General features: G+C 42.1%; 1 protein-coding gene across 2 annotated transcripts in view; it reads left to right on the top strand.

The window, feature by feature from the left end:
* The window catches only part of Map3k5 (mitogen-activated protein kinase kinase kinase 5), a 203,318-nt gene that overhangs the window by 109,898 nt on the left and 67,842 nt on the right, over positions 1–25,578 (top strand). For both annotated transcript variants that reach the window (XM_075948128.1, XM_075948136.1), the window contains 3 exons: positions 7,785–7,944; positions 10,056–10,209; positions 18,260–18,367. In XM_075948128.1, coding sequence (XP_075804243.1) covers positions 7,785–7,944; positions 10,056–10,209; positions 18,260–18,367 — 422 coding nt within the window. The remainder of the gene's footprint in view (positions 1–7,784; positions 7,945–10,055; positions 10,210–18,259; positions 18,368–25,578) is intronic.

The raw sequence follows: 25,578 nt of genomic DNA, 5'->3' as shown, positions 1-25,578 counted from the left end.
CAAGAGACCCCACCTCAAAAATAAACAAATACGAAGACAAATGGCACTTGAGGAACACCAGAGTTTGACCACTGGCATCCATATGCCTGTGTATACACAAGTACCCCCAGATACGTTATCCTCACGTCCAGGGACATGCACAACAAAAATTAAAATATCGAAATCGGGACATTTCATCAAGTACAAAGGCTTACAATTTGACTTGATGTGAATTTTAGCTTCTATAAAAGCTAAGTTTCAAGGTTATACAATATTATCATGTAAAACATAAATTGCATACCCTCATTAAATGATACTTAACTTTATATGTTATATTTCAGTCAGTCAGAAATTATGCCAATCTAAAATGGGCTGACCTAAAATTAATATTAATAGTAAGATTAGACTATGTGTATTTTTAAGAGAAATGGTTTAGGCAAATAAAGTAATAAACTATAGTAATAATATATCATAATATACAAGGAAAATAAAGCTAATGGCATGTTTGGCTTTTTTTCCCTTTTTTTTTTTTTGAGACAAGGGTTTCTCTTAGTAACAGCCCTAGCTGCCTTGAAACTAGCTCTTGTAGACCAGGCTGGTCTTGAACTCACAGAGATCTGTCTGCCCATGCCTCCTGATTGCTGGGATTAAAGGCATGTACCACCACCACCCAGATATAAGAATGAATTAAGAAGTAATTCTTAACTATCGCGTCTGAAGCCAAGGATTCTTTTAGTCCATTTTCTATTGCTATAACAAAATAGCAGAAGATGCATAGTTCACCTAGACCACAAGTTTGCAGGTTGAAAGTCCAAGATCAAGGCGCTCCATTGATCTGGTCTGGTCTGTATCCCATTATGGTGGATGTCAAGAGGCAACAGTTACATGATTGTGCAGGGATGTAGGTTCAATAGTGACTAGACTGGCTCTAACTTACGTAACAGCTCACTCTCTAGAATGACCTTGATCCCTTCTGAAGATAGTGAGGACAGTGAGTCCAGTGAGCTAACCACTTCCCTTAAGGCTCTATGTTTTAAAGGTTCTAATATTTCCCTATACCACTATACTAAGCCCCGGACTTCTAGTACATGAACCTTAGAGGTAGATGTTCAAGCCATGTCCGAACGATCACACACTCTTGATTGTAGTTATGGGTTTGTTTAAGGTTATAGTAATTGCTTCATAGGTCCTAACTTTTGGGTAATTGATGGTTCAGCTGCTTAGAATTAGCATTTAACACATAAGGCCATATCTTAAACCTTCTATTTTAAGCTTCATAAGCTTTAAAAATTAATATTCTAATATTAAATAAAAACAATTTCTTACACAGTCTGTGGAACTTTTTAAATATGATACATTTTATAGAGAGTCAAAATTACTGTTTTGCGTCCATATCAGTAATGGTAGTGTAAGACAAAGAACCCTGTATTTGGAAATTGAGATGGATTAATATCTTAATCTCATTTTCTCTGAGCATTAAAAAATACAGAACAGGGCCACAAATATAGCTCATGTTGGTAGCGTGCTTGCCTGGCATGTAGGAAACCCTGGGTTCAATTCCCAGCAACATGTAACCAGTTCCTGGCTGCCATACCTGTAATTCCAGCACCCAGGAATGAAGGCAGGAGGATCAGAAGACCAAGGCCAGTCAAGAGAACTCTGTCCACTTCACCTAAAAGCAAAACCAAAACTTAACCAGATCAAACAAAACCTCAAAACAAAATAAAAGAAAAAATATGAAATAAATGCATTACTGAATATAAAAATCCATGTGTCAATGACGATTGAAAAAAATTAAAACAGAATCAAAACTCATTACCAACCACGAAGGACTCCCTTGTCCCTTACGGACAGAGCTTGGAAGGGAAAGGTGAAATACTTTTCCTTTCTTTTAAGAAGGTTCTCTGGCTTATGTGTTTTGAAGCTCCTCTCCAGTTGAAGATTGTTCCTTACAGTTTTACCCCCAAGAAGGATGCATTCTTTTGGAGAATACTGGTTAATTAAGTAGAGAAAAAGGTAAAGCTGATGATGACAATGATGTCACGGTAATTCACTGTGGCAGAGATTTCCAGTTAGAACTGAAACCATTAAGTAAATACCTTTATTTAAGAAGCAGACATCTTGCCATATTACATGGTGTCTCAGCAATTCCCTGATGAAATTGCTCATCACAAAGGAAAAGGTGTGCACACACGTACTGCACAGACAGCCGTGTAAGCAAAACACCCATACACATGATAAGTAAGTAACTTAATAAATCTTCAAAAAGAAAAAAAGAGCAGATGTATCTGTAGAAAGGAAGGGCCCTGCAAAGTCACCAAATTCAATCACTATTTTAAGTGATTACCATAGTTACATTTCTCTTAATTTGATGAAGTGATATTGTCCCTTGTGAAATATTCTCACCAGAAATGTTTAACTGGAAGCTTAAGGCCCAATATCCACTCAGTAGGAATCATGAGATCTAATGAAGTAAGTTAGGCGATACTATGGAATGCCAGTGGGCAGGTCCAGAATGCACGGGTATTCTGTAAGACAGCATCTCTGCTTTGAGGAAGCAATAAACAAATCTGTGTCATAGGAAAAGAAGCATGACTAGGTTAGGTAGATTAAAAGATATTTGGAGTCATAAATACCAAATGAAATTAAATGACCATTTAATTTACTAAGCTTAGTTATGAAAAAAAACCTATGGGGGACATTTGGGTAATAATTACAGGATTTATTTGAGTCAAGACAAATCTAATATATAACATTAGGGAATTAATTGCTGTTGTAATGGAGAAAGATTTATAGGAGAATTTTCTAGATTCCTTATAATCTGTAAACATAAAATATCTGTGATTTAGTTTGAAAGGTTCAGCAAAAATAACCAAGAAGCTGAAAGAGTAACAAAATGTTGACAGTTGTCCCAAAACTGATCATTCATTGTAGTACATATGTATGTATGTATGTATGTTACATATGTATGTATGTATGTATGTATGTATGTATGTATACACACATGTAGATCTGTTTGGCTTCTCTGTGTTTCTTGAACGTTGCATGCTAAGCTAGTGCTCTATTGCTAAGCTACACTCCCTACTCCCTTAATATAGTATATTTTCTATTTGTATATGTTTGAAATTCTTCATAATAGAAAGCCAAAATGAAAGAATTAATCTCTGTCTTTTCGGAAGCTTCCAGATCTCTCTGGACTCTGCTCTCCTCATTGCAAAGGGAAACATCCCCTTGCTTGCTGTGTTGTGTGCATTGAAAGAGTCAGCATTTTTAATGTGCTCGTTGCTAGGCAACTAATGAGTGTTTGGTCGGAGCGCTGTGTCCTCATTTCCCCATAAAACAGCCTTGAATTTAGTCTCAGCCGCCAGGTGGAAATATGATGATAAAAGCCATGCCATTGAAAACCCCCTGGTGCTTCCAGGTCAGCCAGTCCTAATGAGAGCTATGTTAAAATTCAAATTATATCAGCAGACAGTTCGATGGAAGAAGTTGTAGGAAGTTATATGAAATCACAGAGATACAACACCCATTGCTTATAACTTAAGCCAAAATGTTTTGCACAGAAGAAATTTACACTTTTGGTAAAATTATAATTGATGTACTTGCATCCGCAATTATGCATAAAGACCTTTTAAAATGTTCCAGTGACACACACCTGTGCTCCCAGCACCTAGGAAGTAAGATGTTGTAGCCTAGAACCTAGCATAATGCTCCTTCTGAAGCTCTGCTCCATGGAAATATCCTAAATACAGATGCGCTTCTATGTACTGAGGTCCATAATGTATAAGTGCTCATGAGAAAGAAAGGTCTCCTAAGTATAAAAACATTAGAAGAACTGGAAGATGGCTCAGTCAGTAAAGTACTATGCCTTGAAATCATTAGGACCTGAGTTCAGTTCCCAGAAGCTACACTGAACAGCAAAAAGTAAAAACAAGGCAGGCTTGGTGGCACGTGTCTTTAATCCTTGAGAAGCAGAGGCAGGCAGATCTCTGAGTTTGAGGCCAGCCTGATTTGCAGAGGGAGTTCTAGTACAGCCAGAAGTCACACAGAGAAACCCTGTATCAAAAAACAAACAAACAACAAAACAAAAAAGTAAATAAATAAAACAAACAGACTCAAAGCTGAAATGGCAGTTGCTCTTATAATCCCACTACTGAGAAGGCGAAGATAATGGATCTCCCAGGCTCGTTGCCCAGGCAGCCTAATCAGAGGTCATAACACCCCGACTTGCTCTCTGACCTCCATACACACTTTCAAATCATGTGCATGTGCTTGTACATGCATGTACCTGAACAAACACAGGTTAGAGCCATGTTTTTAACACCAATCTTAAAAGCATAATAGTTTTATATAATAACAAGTTTTTTTAAGATTTATTTATTTATTATGTATGCAGTATTCTCTACACATGTCCAGAAGAAGAGGGCACCAGATCTCATTATAGATGGTTGTGAGCCAGCGTTTAGTTGCTGGGAATCAAACTCAGGACCCCTGGAAGAGCAGCCAGTGCTCCCAACCTCTGAGCCATCTCGTCAGCCCCAAATGTGTAGCCCAGGCTGGCCTTGAACTCATGATCCTCTTGCCTCTGCCTCTTTCAGCAAATCCCACCAGCGTGCACCACCACAACTGGCAAAACCAAGTTTTATGCATCATATCTGAAGAACATACAAACTCATTTGCAAAACAAACAAAGCATGAAAATGTGGTTAGTCACAATGGCTTAAAAAAACACAACTCAGTTTTCTAGTGGCCCTCACCTCCCATCTCCAACCAATCAACAATTAGAACTTCATGATGAAGAGGTTACTGAGTACGTACACAAAGCTGGGTATACAAGAACATAATGAAACATGGCTGTCTATCCATCTGTGCTTTGGTAAATAATTTATGATTGTCCATGTGCTAAAACAATATCTCTCATTAAAGATAATGCATTTTGAGATTGGTAAGATAGCTCGGTGGGTATGAGTACTTGCCACCAAATCTGATGACCTAAATTTGATCTTCAGATTTCCCATGGTTGAATCCAGCCAACTCCACCAAATTGTTCTCTGGGGTCTACATGCTCACTGTGGTGTGAGCATGACGATGCAATAGGCACACACACACACACACACACACACACACACACACACACACCATACCCTCCACACAAAGGGAAGTAAATAGATTAAAACATTTTTGTCCAAATAGTGAAAGGATGGGGTCATGATCCTATGGCAAATTTATGCCATTGTTAAAGTCAATAACCATAGAATAACATTCTAGATTTTTTTGACAACAGGACTCTCTATTAGATTGTGTCTGGATTTTACTATTTTCCTGGAAGTGTCACATAATAAAAAGTTGTTTATTTTCAACCAAGGTTGGTAGATACATTTTTAGTGTCTCATTTTTTCCTGCCTACTTTTTAAACTTTTTTGGAGTGGGGATGCCCAGCTCGAAGATCTGTGGTGTGTTTGCACAGGCAGGTGCAATTGGTTCCAACTTAGTCTTTTTGGTGGCAAACTGTTCTCTTTTTAATTTATCCCCACAAAATGTGAAGATCATCCAAATGCTCATTTTCCCTTGAAATATTTATGGTTTAAGTAAATTATGTAATAAAAAGTAACTTAAAGGTTATTTTGTTTTAGTTATAATTCTCAAAAGGGTAAAATATTACTCCCAGAAAATATAAAGTAGACAAAAGTACATGATTTTATCTAAACCATTTAATGTGGAAATCTTAATATGACTATATGTCTGGTCTGGGAGGTGGTGGTGCACGCCTTTAATCTCAGCATTTGAGATGCAGAGGCAGGCTGATCTCTGTAAACTAGAGGCCAATTTAGTCTACAGAGTGAGTTCCAGGACAGTCAGGGCTACACAGAGAAATTCTGTCTCAAAACAAAAAACCAGAAAACAAAAAACAGAAACAAAATCATACATCTGAGCTAAAGAATGTTTAAGAAGTAATGAACACTTTAATAAGAAATATTATAAGATTTCTACACTTGATTTTCTTTGAGGTTTGTTTATGTTCTAACAGGTCACAGATCTTGGGAATTATACTACAACAGGAATTATTTCTACAGTAACTAGACAAAAATTTACAAGTTAGTAAGTAAACTTCTATTCATGAACCTTTAAGAGGCAGTAGATGTACGTTCCTTGAGTGGCCTCTGTCCCTATAGCCTGTTAAAATATGTCCTACTTTGTAGCCCTATTTTTAAATAACGAAAATAAAATTTGGAGATACTGGGAATTGAACTCAGAATCTTATCCCCATGTGCTCTACTGTGCATAGCACTGAGCTATTCCCTCACCCCACACCTTTACCCTCTTCCTGTTGTATAACAGTCTCATTAAGTTGCCCAGGCTGCTCTTGGATTCTCTCTGTAGCCCAGGCAAACCTTCAACTTCTGATGCTGTAGCCACCTCCGCAGAAGCTGGGATTATAGGCGTGCGCAACTAGATCTGGTTTCAAATCGTTTTTAAGGTAATGAATACTAAGAGCATTAAGCAATTCTGCAAGGATATATGTGTATTAATTAAGCAAATCAATATGATGAACAAATAATACAGGACAGTTATAATAAAATGTAAGGAATGTAGACAAGCAAATTTGTCTTGAGCAAAGTTGGAAAACTCACATTATAGTATCAAGCCGTGTTAGACAGTGACAGTAACAGGCTGGGGCTGTAACTGTAGGGTGCCTGCCTCTCATGCAACAAATGTAACCAGTGTAACAAAGAGAAAATGGATGGTACTAACTAGACAGAGTCTTTGGCTTTATAGGTTCCTGACTGATAATATATATGTAATGTAGTGGCATTTCACTTGTATTTTAAGAAATAAAGCTTGCCTGGAGATCGGATTGGTCAGCCTTACAGCCAGGCAGTGATAACACACACCTTTAATCCCAGGAGCCACACTAGTTGCCATAGAAACCAGGCAGTGCATACTATTAATTCCAGTAGTGCATGCATTTAATCCCAGACCTAGAGAGAATTATAAAGAAAGGAAACAGCTCTCAGGCACAGTGTCATTCTGAGATTCCTGGAGGCAGGATCGCCCTTTTGGACTGAGGTCGAGGTAAGAGCCAGTGACTGGGTGCTTCGCTTTTCGGATCTTCGGGTTGACTTTATTGATTAAAATATAATTGAAATGCCACTACATTAGATTGTGTGTGTGTGTGTATATGCACACTATATATACAAACACGCTTTGTGTTTCAGTTTCCTGATAGATGTTTCAGTACAAAAAAACACAAGAAAATCCCCTTTCCCGTTATTCCACGATCCATGCTATAACAACAATATACTCGATTTTCTCATCTTACATGTATGCACATATGGACACTTTAAAATTCTAGACTGTGGCACACAAATGCTGGGTTTTTCAACTAAAGATAATTTTTGCTGGGGCTGGAGAGATGACCCTGCAGTTAGCAGTTGTTTCTCTTGCAGAGGACCCAGGTTCAGTTCCCAGCACCCACACTATGGCTCACAACCATCATAACTCCACTTCAGGAGTTCAGACACCCTCTTCTGGCCTCCGAGGGTGCCATGATGCACACACATATATGCAGGCAAAACCACTCATACATATAAAAGTAAATAAAAAATAAATATAATTTTTAAAAGATATTTTTATTTTCTTCTGTGTACATTTTGTTTGGTAGGACATTATGCCCTTACAATGCATTTGATTCTCATCAATAAGCACAAACATAAAAGCTATTTTGATCTTTCAGGACAATGAAAACTTAATTTCATGCCCTGCCTACCTGCGGTGTAACACCCTGCTTCCTCTTCATCTCCTAGGGGTGAAGCTGAGCAGCCTCCTGGGTAAAAAGGGGAACCTGGAAAAACTGCAGAGCTACTGGGAAGTCGGCTTCTTTCTGGGAGCCAGCGTCCTGGCCAATGACCACCTGCGCGTCATTCAGGCGTCTGAGAAGCTGTTTAAACTGAAGACACCAGCGTGGTATTTATCAACCTTCGCGTGCTTCTGCAGCTGTGTTTATTAGATAGCCTCACGCTCTCCTTCATACCTAGATTGTATGATTTCTTCTTAGGCTAAGATCCGGAATCTACGGGAAAAATAAAATTTTCATGAAGAAAATGCATTGAATTAAAAGTTTTGATGACGTCACTTAGCTTTTCCTACATATTGGACTTCCCAGCCAGGGTCACTCATGTATACTGTGTAGAGGTTGCACAGTCTGTGCCTTCCGATCTGACCCATACCCCAGATCTGAGACCACATCTTCGTCTCGGCTACTCTGGGCTCCATTCCAAATGCATGCTCTTTGTTTCTTTCACGATCCAGTCTTGGTTTTGGAATTCTGGCTCTTGGTTTTCACTCCGTTTCATTCCTAGTGTGAGAGACACATTGGAGTGTTTTCTGATGTGTGTGTGTGTTTTGTTAAAATTTTCAGACTGTTTTTCGGAGCTATCCAAGTCTCATCATTGTCTGTGTAGTATTAGAGAAATAACAAAGTTCTTTCTATACTGTGGACTACTTTAAAAATAGTGCTAGTTCTGTTCTGGCACACATGGTGACTGACTTTCAGGGTAAAGACGTGAAAAAGTGTAACAGCCATGCGGAGAAAGTCCCTTCCTAGAGCACGTCTGAGTCCAGCCTCTGAGCGCCCATGGCCCCAGAGCTGACTGCTTTGCTAACATGGCCCTCCTGGTTCCTTACAGACTTCCTCATCTGCAGGTCTCTCTTAACCAGTCCTCGATAGCATCCCTGTCTGGCCTTTCCTCTTCATCGAAATCCTTAGATCAATCCAGTTTAATAGTAGTCACAGCTGAGAGATAAAGTCCATCTTCGTGTGGCAAACACTGTTCACCCTCTGCCTTTGCAAACCCGCTCTCGTTCTGCTGTGGGTCCACACTGCACTCTCTGTCTAATGAACATACTGCACCATGGTGTCTGCACGTTTGAATTTAGCACTTGCCTAAAGATGCCTTTCCAGCCTCCTTGTTCATCCACCCGGGGGATTGCTCATCCATTATGTTTTGAGGAGGATGCTGACTTTAGACGTTCATGTTCACCACCCCCCCCCCCATTCCCATCCTGCTTTCCTGCTTCTGATATTCCTCAGTATGTCTCTGTCAACACTGAGGTCTTTCTTTAAATATATCCCCACTGACTTTATCCAATTTGTCTCCATGGCACTTGAGGACAGGGGCTGTACCGACAGCCTCATGCGTGTCCACAGCAGGCTTTGGGTAAATGCCATGAACTAAGCGAACCCATACGTGATGCACTCAGTCGTACGTGCCCTTTCTTTTTGATGACTCTTCTGATGGCAGAAGAGATTGAAGTGTGGATACAAAGAGCTTTAGGTGCCCTGGCCTCTGTTACCGAGAAAGCAGACAGCATCCTGTGCAGTAGTAAAGCAGCCACACAATGATGCCTATTACGTAATGTCAGCTTCCATGTCTGTGGTCTGCAAAGTGCTTACACAGCCACCGTCCTGCATGATTATCTTCGTCCTCGTTTCTCCTTTTTCTTTTGAGGCACCATCTGTCTTCTTACATTTGTGGATATTTGTATGATTCTTAAGTTCAATGGCTCAGAGTGAAATAATCTCTTACGCAGGATCTATTTCGGAGACCTTTCTTGAAAAGGCATATTTAAACACAAATGTGTCCACCTTGTCCTCAAATTGAATATAGGCATTTAAAACTCATGTGTTACAAACAGTCACCTATATGTATTTTTAAAAACGTGTTGCTGGGAAGGGAGCTCGGTTTTGAAGCATTTGCCTGGAATGCACACGTCCTGGGTTTGAGCCCCAGCACAACAAATAAAAAACAATTTAGGGAGATGTTTGGCCCCGGGCCCAATTTATTTAAACCTTCTAAACATGAGTTTTCTCATCTTTCAGAAACATGCTTTGCTGAATTTTTGTGAAAATTGAACGTGTAACAGGACCTGCTATTTAGCACATAGTGAAACGTGTTTGGTAAATGTGGAGGCACAATTATAAGTACAATTGCACTGGGAGAATAGAAAGAACACTTATAAAGTGAAAATGGGGTTGAGGGGAGTAGGTGACCCTAACTCTGTCCTTTCGCTCTCAGGTACCTCAAGTCTATTGTTGAGACAATTTTGATATATAAGCATTTTGTGAAACTGACCACGGAGCAGCCCATGGCCAAGCAGGAACTCGTGGACTTTTGGATGGATTTCCTGGTTGAGGCCACCAAAACAGATGTTACTGTCGTTAGATTTCCAGTGAGTACCTTCGTTTGCATCTGCATTCAGTTCTGTGTTGCTTCCTGTCTTTAAGGAACGTCTGCCTGTTTGATTTTAACTGTGCAGTGTGAGCAGCTACTGTGCACAGTATAACTTGGTGACCATGCTGATTTTACACAGATTGACTTGTTTTGCCTTGCTTTTTACTTTGTAATGCTTTACCATGGCTTTATATTTTGAGATATAGTAAGTATATAGTTAGTATAGTTATGTTGCCGAAACTGGTGTTCCACACCTGCCTCAGCCTTCTGCGTGCTGAGTGCTGGGATTACAGGCATGTGCCACCATGCCTGTTTTAGTTGAGTTTTGAAAATAATGACTCTTCAAACCAGAGAAATGAGATACAACTTGATGTTTGAGGCAGGGTTTTGAGTTGCTCATTCTGATAAGTCCGGAGGCTGCTTAGAAAGCAATAAAAATACTGTGACCTTGGCTAGGTCAAGGCAGCTCTTGAGCCCAGACAGAGCCCAGACGTTGTTGGATACTGCAGTTTTCTTGCCCTGTTTTCAGTGTTATCAGCATTGTTGTGACGAAATGATCAGCTCAGTTTGCAATTCTGTCTCAACCATTGTAAGCCAGGTAGGTCAGAGTTGCCCTGTGGCCACATAGACCCAGGGAACAATCACTGTTTTTATTGCTGCAACTCTAGAAAACGATGACTTGCAGTTTGGCCTTCAATTCAGTTTGTCTGGTTTCAAACTCGTATGCGTGTGTGTGCATGCATCTGTGTGTATGTGTGTGTGTGTGTGCGCACGCGCATGGGTTCACAGGCATACACACAAATACATATATATACATATTAGTGCATCGACAACTTTATTTGTTGTGTATGTGTGTGCCTGTGTCTGTGTGTCTGTGTTGTGTGTGCAGCCATAGATCATCCTCAGTGTTTCCTCAGTCATTTCTCAAGAGCTGTCCACTTGTCTGGGATTAGGCTAGGTTGACTGGTCAGCAAGAACCAGAAATTCGCCTGTCTCCACCTCTTTTGTTGTTGTTGCTCAAGACAGGGTTTTCTCCTAGAACTAGCTCTGTAGACCAGGTTAACCTTGAATTCATAGAGATCCACCTGCCTCTGCTTCCTGAATGCTGGGATTAAAGGCGTGTGCCACCACTGCCTGACCTGTCTCGACCTCTTTCACAGTAGGATTATACAAGCATGTGCCAACATATATGACTTTTTACGTGGGTGCCGGGGCTCAAACTCAAGTCTTCATGTTTACATGGCAAGTACTTTACTGATTAAGCTAACATGCTCGCGCACACACACACACACACACACACACACACACACCTTTTAAAATCTGCATGGCTCATCTTCACAGCTAATGCATTCCCACCCTACAACACTCAGGATACACCAGATTCAGAGTAATATGACAGTGGCATCCATCCATGTCTTAATAGCAGCTGGCTTTGTGTGCGAACTATTTCCAATACACTCTATAATCTCAATCTTCCATATGCAGGGGACGTGACAGTTCCCAATTCTTTTCATAAACCCAGATTTCTAGTTTCTGTTGGGAGGATCATCCGCTTCACTTAATTCAATCCATTGCTGGAGTGAGCATGCTTTGCTCCGGGTTCCCCACGAAGCCTTGAGCTCAGCAAGAGGCCTTTCAAAGGAAAGTGCTCTGCTCTGTTTCCTAGAGCAGATAATGTGCAGCCTAGGAAAGTCCATACCTTGGAGTGAGCTAGAAGTGTGCCCCGAGCGATAAATACGCTGCTGAAAGCAGAGCACACGCCCTTCGGCAGAGTTTAATGGACTGCTGACTTGATGAGCTGACTGTCCGACAGGATTCGTGAGAAACCCGCGGGAAAGGAGAGTGTTCCCCGCTCACTGTTCCAAACTCCTTTGTTCAGTGTGAGCCAGCCAGTCTGTTGTAGTGTAAAGACGTGAGTGAAGAAATAGGATTGGGAAGTACGGAGGAGCTATGAGATTACAGACTCTAGGTCCAAAAGGCTTTCTTTTCTTTTTCCCTTTTTAAATCTTTCCTCTATTTTAAATTTTCTTGCACTTTCATTCCCCTCCCCCACTTCTCTTTTCTAGACTGAGGATCAGATGCAAAGCTAAGCAAGTGCTTTACCACTAAGGGACACCCCTTGCCCTTATCTGAAACAAAAGGTTAAAAAAAATGGAGGTGGGCATGGGGGACAAGCCCTCACTATATAGCAGACTGGCTTTGAATTCCGTGTGTATCCTGAACTAGTTTCGAACTTGAAATTCTCCTGCCTCAGGTGCAAGATTATTGGCATTTTAGGCACATGCCACCACACCCATCTTAGAGAGTTTCTTAAGCCAGAAAAGACCCATAGTTCCTTAAAGAAAATATTATCTCATCCTAATTGATTTAATTTTTAAATGGAGTCCATAAAGAATTTGCTGTGCAGGTAAGGAAACCTGAATCCCACCTGGATAACCCACATTTTAAAAAAAAATCTAGATTCAGTGATATTCATCTATAATCCCAGTGCCAGGGTGACAGAGATCCACTGGCCAGCTCACCTCGTCTACTCATTTCCAAGTCAGTGAGAAGCCCTTTCTCAAACACCAAGGTGAGGGCCTGAGAGATGTATGACTCATTGGTTAAGAGCACTGGCTGCTCTTCCAGAGGACCTGGGTTTGATTTCTAGCACCCACATTATGGCTCACAAGGGTCTGTAGTTCTAGTTCCAAGGAATATGACGCCCTCTTCTGGCCTCCATGTGTAATGCACCCATGTGGTGCCCAGACATACTTGCAAGTAAACGACCCACACATAAACAAATATATATATATATAAATAACAGACAGTCCTTCTTAAGGAAACACTGCTGATCTTGTCCTCTGGCCATATTCACACATGCACACAACACTTACCCAAATACACATCTGGACCCACACAGGCAGCACTAATAGGTACATACACACACAACAAGGTGGAGAGAATAGAGGACTTCTTCAGCATGTATTGAACTGTAAAAAAAAAAGGAAATATTGGTCAAAAAACCACCATAAACATGCAAAATAGACAACTATGAAGCAAGAAAAAATATTGAATGCAAATGCCGAATATGAAAGTTAAAGAAGGTGATCCTATGGCAAGCTCGTTAACCTGATTAAGTAGACAGGAAAACACAAATTAGGGCTAGAAAAGGTTCTGGGTCTGCTGAACTCAAACAAGTAGAAATTTTACACTTGGCAAATATCCAGGGACAAGAACATTTTAGATTTTGCTGGTGGACATTAAGAATTGCCAGGTGTTCTGGAGAATTGTCCAGGGAGGGGATGTTGAGAGAGACTGTGGAAAGGACCATGGGGACTTCAACTGTATTTGCAAGGTATGTTTCTTTAGAAGCTGTCATGAATCAGGTGCAGTAGAGAATTGCCGGTGTGTTCCTTGGGCATCAGCATTGTGTTCCGTGGGCATCGCCAGTGTGTTCCATGGGCATTGCCATTATATTCATCGGCATGGCCATTGTATTCCATGGGTGTTGCCTTTGTATTCCATGGACATCAGCATTGTGTGCGGTGGGCATTGGCATTGTGTTCCATGGCATAGCCGTTCCATGGACATCGGTGTTGTGTTCTGTGGACATCGGCGTTGTATTCCGTGGGCATCACCATTGTGTTCCATGGACGTGGCTGTTGTGTTCCGTGGGCAGAGGCAGAAGGGTACATGTTATCTTGCAGACTCAGTTATGACAGTTTGTTTGGCAGCAATCCCATTTCCTCTCAAAATTTCATGGTTTGTTTGTGGCTGTCTGGTTTTGAAGAGACTAAAACAGAGTGTTTTGTGCTTATTTCTTCCACTCCTCCTCCAGAATTCATAACTTGAAAACTCAGAATTGCTCTCCCAGGCTTTGTTGTCACGCTGAGATCAAAATTGTAGTTTTCTAATTCTCAATTTACCCAGCGCCTTGCCAATGTGATATAGACACTCTCAGTGATCCACATGCCTACACTCTACCACTGACCACACTCCTGCACTGTGCCACTGACCAAACCCCCCAGTCTACCACTGATTCAGACCCCCCACTCTACACTGACCAGACCTCCCCCACTCTACACTGACGAGACCTACACTCAACCACTGACCAACTGACCAGACCCCCCAACTCTACCACTGACCAGATCCACACTCTGTTTGGCTTTTTTAAATTTTGAGATAAGGTCTTACCAAGTTGGCCATGCTGATCTCAAACTTCACATCCCAGCCCAGCCCCCAGAACAAGCGTGCATCACTATCGCTAACTAAACTTTCCTACACTTCATTTTCTATAAAGCTTGAGTCTACCAAGAAGTTCCAGATTCAATAAAAACCGCTTTCCAGTCAATCACATGCCTATTTTCCTGTATTTGCATATATGAATAAGCGTTGTAGAAGCTGCCAAGACATTATTTGCAGAAATAAGAAAAACATATGGTAAATACATAAAATATATACAAGACATAGATCATAAAGCAGCAGAGAGGGGTGAGGGAGAGAGACATACGTACATTTGTACATACACACGTGTGGTAGTAAGTTGTCCCTGTATCTGGGTTCCCTCAGAGGGAAAGGCCCTTCCGGTGCTGTGGCAGTCACTATAGTATCTCACTTATCCTCACAGTAAGTAGTAGCTTCTGTGGCTCATGCTTAGGGGGCTTTGGTGGCCTTGATTAGGATGATCACATTATTTTACGGAGTTCATTCAAAAACCCAATAGAGAATGCAGAAGAAAATGTGTACTGGGATTGTTTCCATTTGTCTCATTTCCATAATTCCCTTCTTGTTATCCAAAGAAAAACACAAGCAAACAAACAAACATGACCAGAGATACTGGAAAGTTTGTGAAATTATTTGGATGGTCCTATTCATTTATACTCAGTTTGATTAACTTCTTCCTTACCTCCTTCAGGAGAGGTGTGGGGCGGGGGGTTTGCTTCTCACCTTGCATTAACCTGAAGACCACCAACTTATCACCTAATGCCAGGAGCAAGAAGGGAGGAAGGGCCCGGTGCTCAGAGGCGTTGAGAGACTTAGATATACACAGCCTGCTGACATCGCTATTCTGTAAGGCTCCGCCCTGCTCTCCTGCTTCAGCAGTCAGCAATCATTGTAACGTTGACGAGTGTGAAAGACAGGGAACGGAAAGCCAGAGTATACACTTCATGAAGGCTTTATCCAGCGCCACAACTCTGTTGAGTTGCCTCATTTTGGGGGGTTGATCCCTCTTCTTTTCCCTCTCTTTCTCTCCTTTCGTCTCTTCCTTTTCCACTTCCCTTCCTTCTTCTTCCCTTTCCCCTGCATTCCTCTGCCTGTCTGTGGTTCTTTTATGTATGCTCCAGATTCCTCCTCTTTTGTCATATCAAGGGCAGATCAAAGGGCTTCACAAACTTTGGGCAGCGATAACCTTGTTTTTGTTCCCTGTCCCAAGTTGAGAACACATAGTTCAGAGTTCATCTATTAGAAACATTTGGAATGACAATAAAGGCATAGTTCAACCGGAGAGGGAGTTCATAAGAGCCTGTGCTTGAAATAATGTACCCATAGCATTGGGGAACAGGGTCTCTCATTGGTAGGTGGGGAAACTTGAGAAGATGTTTTTGGGGATCCTATCTTTTGTTCTCTGTTACTTGTTTTCGTATCTGAAACACTGGGTTGTTCAGATGTAGCTGGAATTTTCTTGAGGCCGCCATCCAGCTCCCAAATAAAGACACAGAGGCTTAGTATTCATTATGCGTGCTCAACCTTAGCTCAGGCTTATCCCACTAGCTCTTAACTTTATTTAACCTGTTACTATTCATCTATGTTTTCCCTCAAGGCTTATCTTTTTTTTTTCATTCTGTATGTCCCACTTTCCTGCTTCCTCTATGTCTGCCTGGTATCTCCCTCTATGTCCCCTGGCATGTCCAGCATGGCCTCTATGTCCCCTTATGTTCCCCTATGTCTCCCTATGTTCCCTAGCATGTCTGGCATGTCCCCCAATGTCCCCTGACATCTCCCTGGGGTCTCATTTTCTTTCCTTTTTTACACACCTAAATTCCTCCTCCTACTTATTCTCTCTGTCCAGAAGTCCTGCCTATACCTTCTCTCTTGCTATTGGCTGTTCAGCTTTTTATTAGACTAATCAGGTGACTTGGGCAGGCAAGGTAAAACGGCAACCCATCTTTACATAATTAAACAAGTGCAACACATCTTTGCATAGTTAAACAAATATTCTACAATATAAATAAATGTAGCACATCTTTCTATAGTTAAACAAATGCAGCGCCTCTTTGCATAGTTAAACAAATATTCTGCAACCTTCAGCTATGACAGCACCATTTCTGCAGTGTTGCTTGAAAATCGGTCTTCAGTCTTAATAAGTAGCACCGAGCTTAACTGACTAGAATTAGAGCCTTGGTTTACCCAGTAAGGGGCATAGTCCTGAGTCAGAATGCAAGCTCTCATTGTGAGGAGATTTGTGGAAAAGCCTCTTATTTCATAACAAAGGCCTTATCAAGAAATAAATTGGTGAGCTCTAAAAGCTTTTTATATCAGAGTAAAGGAAAATTTGGGGGTTCACCTGCCCCCTCTCTATTTCTATGTATAAATTAAGTTACATACGTGCTGTGTTATGGTAACCTTAGAGGGGAAAGGATGTATTGTTCCTGGTATGTGGCAGTTTTCTGACCCATATTCTTGTCCCTCCTTGTTCAGGCTGCATTGTATGTTTTAGTGTATTGGGAGTTTGTTATTTCTTGATGACAGAGCCGTAGGAAGGCTCTCCGGTTTTACCTGGTAAACTTGCTTGGTTCATGATTGCTTCTGAATGTAATTTTAGTCAGCAGAGCACAAAGAAGCATGCCAGCTTCTCTGTAAGGAAGTAATGGCTTTCCTTCCTTCCTTCCTTCTAAATATCCTTAACATCCTAAACAAAAAATTTAGGTCTTAGGTCTGGGGATATAGTCCAGTTGATAAAATGCTTGCCTAGCATGCACAAGTCCCTGGGTTCAGTCCCCAATGCCTCTAAAACCAGTAGTGAAGGTCTGTGATCCCAGGTTCTGGGAGTTAGAGTCAAGATAATCATATTCAAAGTCATAGCAAGTTCAGGGTCAGCCTGTGGTACACACAAGCCTGTCTCAATTAAAAAAATGGTCTTTAAGGGTCTATACAAAAAATAACTATCATAACTTAAAAATTAGAGAGCATATGGTATATTGATGTTATTCCCTCTTGGTATAAAGTATTAGTAATAATTAAACTCTTTCGTGTAACTTTTCCATGTAGATTCTCAACTAGCTTATCATATGCCCTTCATAACATCTGTAAATAAAATAACAGCAAATTTTATTTCTTATTGAATATTCCAGTTTTATATGGAAGGCAATGCAAAGATAATTTTAATATTTCACAGAGCTATATCTGATTCTTTGGTTTATATATAAAACTCTTTCAACAAAATCCCAAATTATTTATAAATCCGTTTTCATGGGAAGAAGCACCATACTCCCAGCTCCTTAGGATAAAGTGTGACAGCAGAGATCTGGAATTTCTATTCTAGAAATAGACTCTTTTCAGTGTATAGAAGTGTTTTATCATGTTTCTTCCGTTCTTTGACACGTTTATTTTAATAGAAATAGCATATGCATTACAAGATGATTAATTTAAGCTTTGGGAGTGAGGTATGTATATTGCTTCATAGCTAAGCTGGCCTGAAACTCACGATGTAACCCAGACCGACTTTGAACTTTCAGTGGATCTCTTCTTCATCTCCCGAGAGCCTTGGGTAGAAGCAAGAATTGCCATGCTTGCTGAAGCTTTCCAAAATGGACCAGTAAGTTCTCCAGGGATAACCGAACTATAGACTTTGAAATATGACTTCCAGTCCGTTAGCAATAAATGCTGATGTATTGCTGGACCTTAGGATAACTGTATATCAAGGAAAAACTCAGAAAGCTCCTAGGGACTCTTTAGAAGTTAAGGTGATTTCCGTAGCTGACGCATCTGTAACCTCTTCTACGTAGTGTTGGATTTACTGTATCAGTTGTCACTAACGCAGGCTTCTTTGCCTTTTTTCTTTCTAGGTATTAATATTAGAGCCAACCAAAATCTATCAGCCTTCCTACCTGTCTATCAATAACGAAGTCGAGGAGAAGACAATATCTATTTGGCACGTGCTGCCCGATGACAAGGTAAACTGCAATTAAGATAAGACTTTCTGCCTTTCCAGTCTCACTTCAGTAAATGGGCTAATTAGGAAGAAATAGTTTGACTGTGTTTGTCTTGGCATAAGAGCATGCTGCCGTATAAACATCACTACTTTTGGGTTATGAGTTTCATCAATTAGTCGGATATACTTGAAATAATTCAGCTTTTTAGTAGAGACGGTATAACCATTTCAAGTGTGCTAAAAATTGGGATATTTCTTTGTTTTAGAAATTCATGCTGTAAGCTCAGTTATGCCCCGAAGAAGTAACTTTTCAAAATTATGCCAAAGAAATAAGTTTTAAAACTGAGGTCGCAAATGACGTGTCTCTTAATTCTAGAAAACGTGTTAGGACAAAGCCCCTTGTAAGTTTAAAGTGGGCCCGTTATTGTTATCTTTGCATCTGGCTGCTTGCTTATCTAAATAGCTGCAAAATTTCAGATTAGCGCTGACTCAATATGGTCTGGATAAAGTAAGATAGGATGGACTTCCACTTGGTTCCTGAAGGGTCTTAGACCCCCACCCCCCAGTCCTTATACGCTCCTTGGCAGCGTGCGATCAACCTTTGCATGTTGGTGGTTTGTTCAGATTTTGTTCTTTGTTTTGAGACAGAGTTTCTCTTTGTAAGGTAGGCTGGCCTCTGCATTTCAGCCCTCAGCCTCAAGTACTGAGATGACAGGCATGATTTTGTCCGTTCTCATGTGCATGCCACAACTCTTAAAACATAGAAATCATTGCCGGATGACCTGTCCAAGCAACAGGAAAAGGTGTAGATATTTGAGAAATCTTAGGAGAAAGTTTATTTCAGGGTTTTTCCTAATTGTTTTCTAAAATACCCTTAATTTTCTTTAAACATTATTCATTCACTGGTTCCATGTGCAGATGTTGGCTGAGCACCTGCTGTGTGCCAGGCACTTAGCAGGCTCTGTATTAAGCAGCGGGGGGGGGGGGGGGGGGGGAAGCACTTTCTACAGGATGAGTGAACTCCGCCTCTCATGGCACTTTCTCCCTTGGGAGGCAATAAACCGAGGAGTGAAACCTGCAGGTGTACGCAGAGGCGATAAGGGTGAAATAAAGCATGCGCTGGGTACGAGTTTGCAATACTGCTTAAGTTAATAGACCTGAATTTGCTTAGACTTTTGTCACTGCTTGTGTGCAACATGGATTCCCTAAGTTACAGTGTCCTTATCTGTACAAGAGGCAATAAAATAATTAATAATAACAACAACAACAACAACAACAGCAATATCCACCTCTAAAGACATGGAGCTGTTGCAGGTCTGTCATCCCAAGATTTGGGAGGTTTAAACAGAAAGATCATAAATTCAAGACCACTTTCAGAAACACAGTGAATTCCAGGCCAACCTGAGCTAAAGGAAACCCCACCTTGCCCCCTTTGAGTTTGTTGTGAACAGTGTATGAAGTTGTGTGGGTAGGGTGCATTTCACAGAGCCCTTTACTATACTGAACGCCACAAATACTTTCAGGATGATAACAACAAACACTATTTAAATGGCTGCTTTTTGTAACCTTATTTTTAAGACCCCAGAATTTAACCTTGTTTCATTCTTTAAACAATATGAAGGTATCGTTTGGGAGAGTGTAAGTATCCAATAGGTCACAAACTGAGCTACCTGTTGTATAAGCCTACAAACTAGCCATAGGTTGTGATCTTTTGTGTTATGCTCAGAGTGAGTCCTGGGCACACACGCGCATGTTGTTATGAAAATCGCTGTGTGATTCTGATGTGTGGCTGTGGTTGAGAACAAGTTTAATAATGGGTGTGGGCATACTGAATGACTCAGTTGGGGAAGACTCATTACGTCCTTGACTTTATGGCTCAATTGGGCTCCTAGGGGTTGTAGTTTCCGAAGGCTATCTCCTGGAAACCTCAACATTTGAGTGACCAGAAGTGGCTTCAAATCTGGATTTCCACTCTATGTCTGATCTGGTTAGCAGAACCCACATGCATTAACCAACGCTGTAGGAAGCTCTGCAGGCCCATCCACACAGCGTGTCGGTAATACAGGAAGAGTAACTCATGCTTTGGGGTAGTCACATCAGCTGGGCTGAGCCTTTCCCAAATTCCAGGTAGGGCCAGGTCCTGTAACCTCGATCAAAACAGCAACAAGTCACCTGTCATGGAGCTGTCGTTTATAGAAGAAGGGGTGCCTTGTGTTTAAATGACCAGGCAGCTACCCAGAAGTACTGGCATTGGAAGTTATCGTATGTCTGAATGCAGTTGGTGGTGTGAAGCCTGATAAGGTGTAGTGCTTTGGCAGACATACTGAATGCCGGATAGCATGGAATCACGGCACGAGTGTGCACAGGAATCCATCTTCAGAAGTAGGTCTGCTAGCTGCGTCTGAATGGCTTCTTTCAGAACTGTGGTCTTTCCAAATCCAACCTGTGGAACCCTGGCCCCACTACTACTTTCCAAGGACAGCTATGGGCTGGCTGTGCTGGAGTTTTATACTTTGCCCACTAACAGGTTATGATAACTGTGGGATCGTCACCCGACAAAACACACCTTACCCATGTTAGGGCCTGCCACTATGAGCAGTATTACTGTGAGGCCTGGTTGTCTAGCCCTTAATGAAGATAGTCCCAAAAGATAGTATTGTCTTTTCCTATAGTATTAACTTATTCCTAAAGGAAAACTGCCTGATAAGGAACTTTATGACAGCTAAGACATTCTCTGCGTTCATCACTTTGTAAGGGGAGAATGGCCGACCTCCACGTCAGTAACATTTCTGGTACATAAGTGAGTTTGCCCCTGGAGCATCATGCTACCTGGGAGGAACACACTGTGACCAGTGTGACACTCTGCTTCCTGACTATAAGGACTTCGGTGGCTCATGGGACCATGCCGGATTGTGAGGAGGTCTCTGAAGTTCAATGAGGAACAATGAGTAGGGCATGATGTCTTTTGGGGGGATACAGTTAGGACTGGGAGTCTGGGTTTTGGTTGTGGACTAAGGAATGATTCAGGTGGGGAGAATAGAGCAGATTCCAACAGAGACAAAGAACAAATGCGAGCATGGGATGCCCAGGGGTGGTGAGCGGCCTTTTTTGGCTCACCAGGGGGACGTGATGCTGGCGGTGGCAAATACACTGGTAGGCAGGATGGTATAGAATCACAACTTGTTTCCTGAGTGAGAAAGGAGAATCTGGACATGTGCTGGTAGGAAATGGTGCATCACTGAAGCTACTTAAAATCTAAGAGCTGTCAAGAGTGCAACCCAGAACGGCCAGGAACAAGGTCAGAGTGAAGCCCCGCAGGTGAGAAGGCCTCTGTTATCTATTGCTTGCGGGGTGACCTGGGCAGTCTGTATAACTTCTTCCTGTAGCCTCCATACATGGAGAAAAGACGATGATGGTACCTTAGGGAATGTTGTGGAGAGTGCATGAGATAGTTACCAGGAATTCTCCAGCAATGGGCTAAAGGCACAGAACACACGTTAATCGTGTTTTCGCTATAGCTGGAAGACTTAGCGCACCTTGACGTACAGTTAGGGAATCTTGGAACCTGAAGGGTCACAGGAAAGAAGGAAATAGTTAGAATTGAAGTAGCTAGATGTTGTACTAGGACAGTGGGGTCCCAGCTGCAGAGTGATGGGTCATTTGAAGAGAAAAAAAAATCAGTGTATGGTTCAGCCACTCATTAGGAGAGACACTAAAAAGGAGTAAGTATTAGCAGGCTCAAAGTCGGCCAGGGGGGTCACTCCAGTAGGGTGTTTAGAAGGAAAAGATGAGAGATACAGGACTTTTATTTTAGACCCGGGCACTTGGAGCTGTGACCTGCAGGCACCTACAGAGACGAAGCTGAGCGTGTGTTCTTGTCGTGTTGCGTTAAAGTGCAGTGCCTGCTCGCAGCACTTTGACGTGGACGCAGACATGTTCTTATACTGGGGCGAGAGCAAGACGGGAAGAGATTTTCAGAGGCTTGACCGGAAAGCGCAAGGTTACCCAGGGACACTTGGATCAGAATGTGGCTAAAGGAATTAGCGACAAACGCGGTCCCGAGAATGAGCGCAGAGCCAATAGAATTTGGAAGACAGGAAAAGAGCAAACAGCGAGCCAGAGATTTCTGGAAACAGTGCTTTAGTTGTTTTTGTTTGCTCTTCCAGAGAGGTTCTCTGATCAGTGGACCAGTGGGCCTGGTGGGGCGTTCTCAACCCTGTGACAATTTTAGGAGCAGCTTTTACATTGTGCTAAGAACTATGTATGTTGTGACATTCACTGAGTATATGAGGAAGGGTTATGTATTAGTTAAGGCATGAATTATCTCTTTGCCTACTTCCACTGTCTTTTAAAAAAAAAAAAACCACTACTATTTTATGAGCATTTTGCTTGCATGCATGTATGCACGTGCACCATGTGTGTTTCTGGTGCCCACGAAGGTCCCCTGGAACTGGACTTACGGACAGTTGTGAGACACCATGCAAGTGCTGGGTCCTCTGCCAGTGCTCTGAACTACTAGGCCGTCTCTCCAGCCCTCCCGCTGCCTTTTGGCGCGCGTGGACTGCGCTTGTGGCATCCCATCCATATAATCTTCATATTAAAATTGTCCTTGCCAAATGTCCCTTTGGTTAGTAAGTTGATTCTCTGTAAACTGCATTCGCTGTTGACATCATTCTCTCTACCTTTTACCAGCGGAAGTGGTAGGATCTCGAGAAAGACAAGCCTTTATTACCAGCCTTAAGTTTGTAACTAGTAAACAACCAATTTAATAGATTGTTTGGTAAGCAGGAAATGGGTTATGACCTAGAATGTCATGATTTTCCTAGAATTGAGAATATTGCTTTTTATTTGTTATGTTTCTTTCTCTACCTGCTCAGCGGTTTCTAAAATGTGGGATGAGCTATTGTATTGTCTCCAGACTCTGCTTCATACTGCAATTTTCCAAAACCTTCAGACACTGTACACCAGTTTCCGGAACTCTTGGTGAGCTACATTCCATTTGTGGGGCACAATTCCTTAATCCGAGCTGTGTCCCTTTTCCCCAGAGATGTCTGCTGTTTAGAGTCAGCACTTGAGAAAAATCTGCACAGGTACCGTGGAAGAAAAACCTAGATCCAGAGAAGCCACATGCAAGATACTTTGTGGGGCTATTTGAAATTCCTCCCTTTTAGGGTTGAATTTTAAGCAACTGTTGGCCTGTGTTGTGCTTCTTCATCACAAGTGTGGCTGGCAGGGACCCTTCAGCACTTTGAAGGCTGCCTACCTTCTCGGATCCCAGCTCTGGCCAGTGGCTGGGTAGATAGAATATGTAAATTGTGTGAAGGAGCATTCTTACCCAGTTCCAGGTAGACACGCTCTCCCGTTCATGCTGTGTACATGCAGCCAAGTAAAATAGCTCAAACACTCAGAAAATGGCAAGAAATTCCGAGATGGCTTTCTAAGGGGGATTTGTGTCTGCATTCTGACCTGAGTTCTCTGTAAGCTGTTGGCTGTCCTTTCATGGTCTTAAACCCTGCTACAGGCATTGCCTCACATGGACAGCATCCTAGAAAGGAGAGCCCAGCCCTGCCGCTCAGAACAAAACTGCATCATGCCTAAACCAATCACCAATATAGAAAATGAACGTATTGTGGCCAGTTTAGAATAAATTCAATGTCCCAGCAGAACCTGAACAACTCCAAAATCAAAAACTGAAACAAACCAACAACAACAACAATAAACCTTTGCTGTTGCTGTTGTAGCTAGGGAGGTACCGCTGTTACCCCAGATAGCAATAAGGTCTAACAGAATATAATTATTAAATTATTACTGTCATCCTCATTGTTAGCCTCTCGTTCTTATTCTTGCTCTGGCTGGGGCATGGGATCTAGAGTGGACCAGTTCCTACAAAGTGGAGCTGTGTGGTGGTTCAAATAGGTGACCGTGGTGGGGTCTGCTTGGCCTCCAACTCTGCATCTTAGACCCTTGTAATTCACTTTGCAGCTCAGCAGTGCCTCCCTGTGGTCAGTCCCTCTCTCCACGCAGGCAGGACCTCTTGCAGTGCAGTGGCTGCATCTTAGGCCCTAAGGTGTCCTGGCAGGGTGGATCAGCCCAGTCTATCCAGGAAACCCTTCCTTGGTTTCTCCCAGAGCAGGGCTGTTGAAAAGCTTGATTTGCCGGTATCACCTACCTGTGTTAATGTTTGCTGTGTTCAGTGGCTGCTTTGCACACTCCCCAAGCCTGCTCTGCTCTCATCCCTGCTTGCAGTACTGACCACAGTCTTGGGGACAGCTCAGTAGCAGGCTTTAGAGGTAAGGATGCATTGCGTGTGAGCAGTAAGCAGGTCAGAAGTGAAGCCTCGAGGCTACATAGTTATTTAGACACTGACCTTGGTTATAAGCATTTTCATGTGTATACCAGTCTAACATATGTGTGCAGGCAGGTACACATGCACGTATATGTGTGTGTGAAGCCTCCGCCCAATTCTTGGTTATTTTATATGTGGCCCCCTTTTATGTACATGTATATACATACACATTTTCATGTGTATTCCAGTCCACATATGTGTGCAGACAGGTACACATGCATGTATATGTGTCAGTGAAGGATCCTCCTTGGTTATTTTATTTGTGGCCCTTTTTATGTACATGTATGTACACATCTTTATGTATATACCAGTGCACATATGGATGTGGGTACGCGTGCATGTCTATGTATGTGTGTGAAGGCTGGAGGACAATCTCAGGTGGCATCCCCCTGAGTGCTGTCCACCTCCTTTTAGACTGAGTCTCTGAATGGCCTGGCACTCACCAGTTAGTGCAGTCAGAACAATGGTAGGATGGGAGGGTTCAGGGATCCTCCTGTCTCTGCCTCCTCAGTGATGGGATTGCATGGGATCTGCCACTCCCTGGCATGTTTGCATGGGTTCTAAGGGTCAAGCTTGGGTCTTTGTGTTTTCAGGGTCAGTGCTGTGGTACCTCGGTCACACCCTTGGTCTTCTAGGCCTTTCTACACTGTCTTCCTTCCCTGTATCTTATGACAGTAGAACCTGTTGTGTGCTAACTCAGCTCAGAGCCCAGTAAGGTGCTCTGACATTGGTTTTAGAGTACTTTGCATCAGATTTGAGAGGATCTGTCTGCACTCCTGGTTGCGTGGCCCTAGCAAAGACTTATGTGCTAAGGATAGAAAATGTAGCTTTTTGAGTTGCTTTTGCCAAGAGAAGAGTTCTGGGGCCACCTCAGAGCTGCAAAGTTG

This window comes from Microtus pennsylvanicus, chromosome 1 (assembly GCF_037038515.1).
Source record: "Microtus pennsylvanicus isolate mMicPen1 chromosome 1, mMicPen1.hap1, whole genome shotgun sequence".
NCBI lineage: Eukaryota > Metazoa > Chordata > Mammalia > Rodentia > Cricetidae > Microtus > Microtus pennsylvanicus.
Note: the sequence above shows the minus strand (reverse complement) of the source record. Positions and strands in the feature narration are given on the sequence as shown.